Source organism: Tachypleus tridentatus, chromosome 3, assembly GCF_004210375.1.
Source record: "Tachypleus tridentatus isolate NWPU-2018 chromosome 3, ASM421037v1, whole genome shotgun sequence".
Taxonomy (NCBI): Eukaryota; Metazoa; Arthropoda; class Merostomata; order Xiphosura; family Limulidae; genus Tachypleus; species Tachypleus tridentatus.
Window position 1 is genome coordinate 76,578,271 of NC_134827.1, and position 5,913 is coordinate 76,584,183.

The 5,913-nt window shown below is 36.1% G+C and overlaps 1 protein-coding gene across 1 annotated transcript; it reads left to right on the forward strand.

Annotated features, from left to right (window-relative positions):
- Positions 1-276: 276 nt before the first annotated feature.
- LOC143247241 (uncharacterized) lies at positions 277-5,913 on the forward strand. Its single transcript, XM_076494958.1, has one exon. The coding sequence runs from the start codon at positions 287-289 to the stop codon at positions 5,075-5,077; it is 4,791 nt and encodes a 1,596-aa protein (XP_076351073.1). The 5' UTR covers positions 277-286; the 3' UTR covers positions 5,078-5,913.

Below are 5,913 nucleotides of genomic sequence, written 5' to 3' on the forward strand. Positions count from 1 at the left end.
TGATTTCCAGCAATATCAAAAAATCAACTCCAATCTAGAAAACAATACCACAGAGAAAGAAAAAAGTGTAGATTCTATGAGTAGTCCTATCAGTAATAAACCACTACATGAAGATTCTATGAGTAGTTCTATCAGTAATAAACCACTACATGGAGATTCTATGAGTAGTTCTATCAGTAATAAACCACTACATGAAGATTCTATGAGTAGTTCTATCAGTAATAAACCACTACATGAAGATTCTATGAGTAGTCCTATCAGTAATAAACCACTACATGAAGATTCTATGAGTAGTCCTATCAGTAATAAACCACTACATGAAGATTCTATGAGTAGTCCTATCAGTAATAAACCACTACATGAAGATTCTATGAGTAGTCCTATCAGTAATAAACCACTAGATGAAGATTCTATGAGTAGTCCTATCAGTAATAAACCACTAGATGAAGATTCTATGAGTAGTCCTATCAGTAATAAACCACTACATGAAGATTCTATGAGTAGTTCTATCAGTAATAAACCACTACATGAAGATTCTATGAGTAGTCCTATCAGTAATAAACCACTAGATGAAGATTCTATGAGTAGTCCTATCAGTAATAAACCACTACATGAAGATTCTATGAGTAGTCCTATCAGTAATAAACCACTAGATGAAGATTCTATGAGTAGTCCTATCAGTAATAAACCACTAGATGAAGATTCTATGAGTAGTCCTATCGGTAATAAACCACTAGATGAAGATTCTATGAGTAGTCCTATCGGTAATAAACCACTAGATGAAGATTCTATGAGTAGTCCTATCGGTAATAAACCACTAGATGAAGATTCTATGAGTAGTCCTATCGGTAATAAACCACTAGATGAAGATTTCGATAGAAGAGACTATGTTGATATTTCTTCCCAAATTCCCGATTTTTTGGCTAAGTCTTCTGACAGTGTTCGTGAAAAAGACAAACTGAACACAATTTTAAAGAGAGATGAAAAAATATCGAGTTTTCATCAAAGTAGTCATTCCATCTTTAAAGCTACATCATTTAGTGATAAGAACTTCGCTAATATTAGCAATAATAGGCTATATTCAAGCACTACACCCATTAGTGTTTTTTCTTATCTAAAACACAATGTGACAACTACCTTAAAAGGTCTTCAGGGACTAGTATTACAAAATGCTTCCATTGAAACTACTGTCACTGATGAACCCGAATTCCTGCATGACTCAGACACTTCTTTTACACGACACATCCCTGTAGAACTTTCATCTTTATATAACTCAGTGACTCACTTTGGAACAAATATCACCAACATTACAGGAAGACTCATACCACAACATAATTCTACCAAGTACCTTGAAAGAAATATGGCAAAGTTTCCTGAAGAACCAATACCACAACATAACTCCACGATTCATTATTTCGCTTATATTCCCCAAACTTCAAAGTATGACCCAACTCCTGACTTTAGTTCAGATGTTGCTCATGTTCTCAGAGAATCACAGTACAACTTTACAGCTCACCTTGGAAGATATGTTCACCAACAACCTATACCTCAATATCACTCCACGAGTAATCTTGATGGAAAAGGCATTTCTGATGTTTTTGAGACTACTGTACCACATCGTACAACCATAACTCCTTTTGTAGCAGATATCTATAATGATTCTTCGCAACTTGTATTGGAATTTAACTCTACAGGTAATCATATGGAAAATGTCTCCGTTCTTCCAGCAAAACCTACACAACTGCCAAGCACTATCAGACACACTGATGGGAATATCTCCAACTTTCCTTATAGAACTGAACAACAGAATAATTCTGAAAAACATCTTGAAGAAACTGTCCTTTGTGTATCAGGGAAATCAATACAGAAAGAAAATTTTACGAAACGTTGTACGTTGAATGTCTCCAAATCCCATGAGGGGTCGTTATCAAAATACAATTCTAGTAGTTATATTGAAGTAAACAACTCCAGTAATTGGTATGAACATTTACTAAAATACAAGATCAAGTGGTCTCCATTATTTAAATCTTCAACAAAAATGTCGAGCCAGTATATGAACTTATCTTTTTCTTATCCTGTTGAAATCAATACCACACAAACCTTCGATTCTAAGCCAGGTTTTAATAATTCCAGTGAAGAGGACGTTTTAAAATTAAGGTCAACTATGGTTACTTTTGAAAACAAAATAGATTCTACGAATGAAACCAGGACGATACCTGATGAGAACACCGAAAAACCAGTTAATCACACCAAATTAGGTATATTGGATTTTAATCAAAAACCAATCAGCTGGTATAAAGACAACGGACACCGTTTGAATTTCTCTGAGAAGAACAAATCACATTTTTCTGTAGACATGTTTGTGGCTGATTCTCAGGTTCCGGAATCTTCTTTCAGTAGTGTGAACACGACAACCCAAGCAGATCTTATTACAGTAAAGAAACCTTCAAACTTTGTATCGAATTTTGAAAATGTTCGCCAGTCATCAAACCCGAGCATAGTAACTACTGTTCAAACGACAAAAAACAAACAAAGAGATTATACAGGAATAAATTCAGCTTTCGACTCACAACTCGATGATTCTTCGTGGAATGGAAGGACAAGTACTAATCTCAACTTTGACCATCAAGAGGAAACCATAACTACAATAAATATGAACTCCGTAAAAGACGAAAAAGAATATTTTCTAAGAAACTTACCAGAATGGGAAAAATCCCAAAAACAATGGGGACTTTCATGGAAACTACACATTTATATAACAGGTTCCTTGTTTGGGCTTTTGGCACTTTATTGTTTTATAAGTTTTCTGAGATTAGGAACAATTGAGAAGCTTCTCAGCCGTGGGTGTGTTATTAGTATTAATCTGATGGTTTTTGTCATGGGAATCACCAGAGCTTTGTATTTACTTTTCAATCCCTATAATACACAAGGTTTATATCCCACTGTTTTAAATAACTTTGTCTTTAACACTGGGTTTCTGTGCGTAACTTCAGGTTTTGCTATTTTGTTCCTAGCTTTGCTACAAACTACCAAAGTTGTTATTTTGCCTCATTGTGTCCAGAATTCGAGGTTTTTATCAGGAATTATAATCTTGCAGTTTATTTTCTCAACCACAACAGATGTGTTACAAGGATTTGGTTTGAGTGGTGCGTTACTACGTTTAATTTATCACACTACACAGTCGTTGTGGGGTTTAACGTTAGGAGTTGGGTATCTACACGTTTTTAGAAAGCTATACAAATCAGCAGTTAGGAAACAAAGTGATCTTGTCCGAACTGCTTTTACCAGACTCCACATTGATGGTGCCCAGCTGCCCAAGAAACTGCCAAAGCCTACTTTGTGTCTTGCTGTTCGATCAACAATCATGGTCGTAGTGTTTTGTTTAGTAATGGTTGCTCTACGTGTGTTTGGAATAATTTATATATACGGAATTTTCGAAAGAAAAAGACCTACACCATGGATTTGGTTTGGATACCAGTCGGTCTCCCGATTGGTGGAACTCTTAATGTGCTTTGCCTTGACTTTCATAGCTACGCTTCCAATGAAACGTTTTGAATTAAATGAACAAAGATGTAGTAATTTTCTATTGTGCAGTGCAGTTATAGGATCATCTTGCTCCAGAAATAAAGAGGTAGAAAGTGAAAATTTTCCTATTTTTTTACCTAATCATCAAGGTAACCCTAATGTTGCTTTTCATAAGACATCATTAGAAAGACCAAGAAGATGGAATCACACCACATCCCTTCCAACAATTCCAACTTTTAGCATCGAACTTGAGAATAATTTTCATATGAAGAAAGTGTCAACCAATACTGACACTGTAGAAGAAAAGCCAAATCCAAGTGTACCAAACCTTTTATCTTCTGGTTACTCAAATCATCCTAGTAACACAAATGATTGTAGTGATGTATCCCAGAAGCCAACCAACTCTGAAGACAAGCTTCTTGACGGAAGTTCTACCTCCATGTTGTACATAGATCAAGGCTTTATCCGTTTTCGTACTGCTGCTGATCCAGAACAACCATTATATCTCAATGAAGATGAACTCTCGGAAGTTCTCAGTTACCACGATGAAAACGAATCTACTAAGGCCCAAGCTGGGTCTAGCATTCAGACATTATGTGAAGAGGATTTATTTCAAAATTCATTGTCTCCGTTCTTTCAAACTGGTTTTTATCTTTCACGACTCAAGCGACTGAGTCACTGGAGTTTAGACACAACAGATAACAGCGTGGAACTGTCTCCTGAACAACTGAGTAACGTAACGTCAAAGAACGGGTTCTCCAGTTGCGCTCTGGACATTACTCTCAGAAAACAAGGGAGTACTTGTAGTTCCGAGAGTGCTGCCAACAGTTTCGATGTGACCTTTTTTCTTAACCGTGAAGCTAACGAGGATAAAACATCAAACGTTCACATTCGGGACACCATGACTCGCAGCGTTTCTCCCTTGGTTGCAAGCACGCGACGGAACCATGATTTCCAGCTTGATCTGGGTCTGACCTCTGGAAGTGGTGTTGGACAGGTCAACGTAGCTTGTGGAACGGAGGACGTAACCCCAGACTCAGCAGTTTATCTCGATATTCAGGTTTCGCAAGAAAATTATTGTAAAAAAACAGATGTTTTATTAGTGGATAATTTAGCAAGAAAATCACTTTGTAGCCAATCTATGACAGATATAAACAAGACCTGGACAGAATATTCCAGAGGGTTCTTTGGTCAATTAAAAAGCTCGACATTTTCTTTGGACACTAATTTTAATGGCTGCGAACTACTGGAGACAAAACAAGAAAGTCAACTGAGAAGAACAAACAGTGATAAAGGGCCATTACTAACCGATAGTCGCACGTTCTTTCCTTTAGCTGCAAACCTTAACAAGAGCCCTTTTATAGATAGTAAACAATTACACCAAGGTGACAGCGGGCTTTTGAAGGATTTACCAGAATATTTAATCCAAATTGACCAAGCATGTCAGACTGAACCAGTTTTTACCGAAGAAAAATTTACCAAGACAAGAGGCGACTCTAGTAAAGGAGCGTCAAGATGGCCGCTATTCAGTTACAGAGAAGTAATAGTCTAAGGGGAAAAATGGTGTTTACTATCATTAGAAAACTATTGGGCTGGACATAACCTAGTAGTTAATAGTCTGGACTGCAGATCAAGAGGTCAAAGGTTCGATCTTGCGATATGCCGTTGAGCATGCTCCGGTTATAAAAGTGACTGTAAATTCCGCTAGTTCATTAAGAGCAGCAGTGTGGGTGAAAGTGATGTTGATTTGCTGAATTATTTATCTATAGTCGGTAGTTCCAAAACGATTATGCCCGAACTTGGGGTTTCCGACCAGGTTGAGTAAGAAGCCCCCTTCAGAATGAAAATGCCACACAAATATTTCCTAGGTTTTTAACGCATGACGTTTGTAAATGGAATATAGTTTTGAATATTGACACCAGCGCCTACATTGTGAAGTGTAAACAGCATTCTAAGTGGTACAAAACATTCAATGGGTTGTTACAAACTTGAACTTCGCTAACTCAGAATGAATCTGTGTTAAATATAGCCATCATTTTAGTCCAGAAACTGTAAAATATTTACTACTGATTTAAAATGGCTAAATTCCAGGACCTTAGAAGGATTTTTCTTCCACAATTGGTTGATGTGCAGTGTTTAAAAATTATTCAAAGTAGAACTAAAGAGATACACAATACTTTTAAAACGAATTCAGGCCATAAATACATTTAATTTGTTATTTTAAAATACTAAATATTATACAAATATAATATTACTTCATTATACACTCTACATATCACTGTTTGTATTCAGGCTGTAATTTAGTAAATTATTCTTGTCTCTTCTATTTCACGAAACTTGGTGTTGTATACAATATAAAGTTTAAATTAAAATGGTTTAATGAGTTTA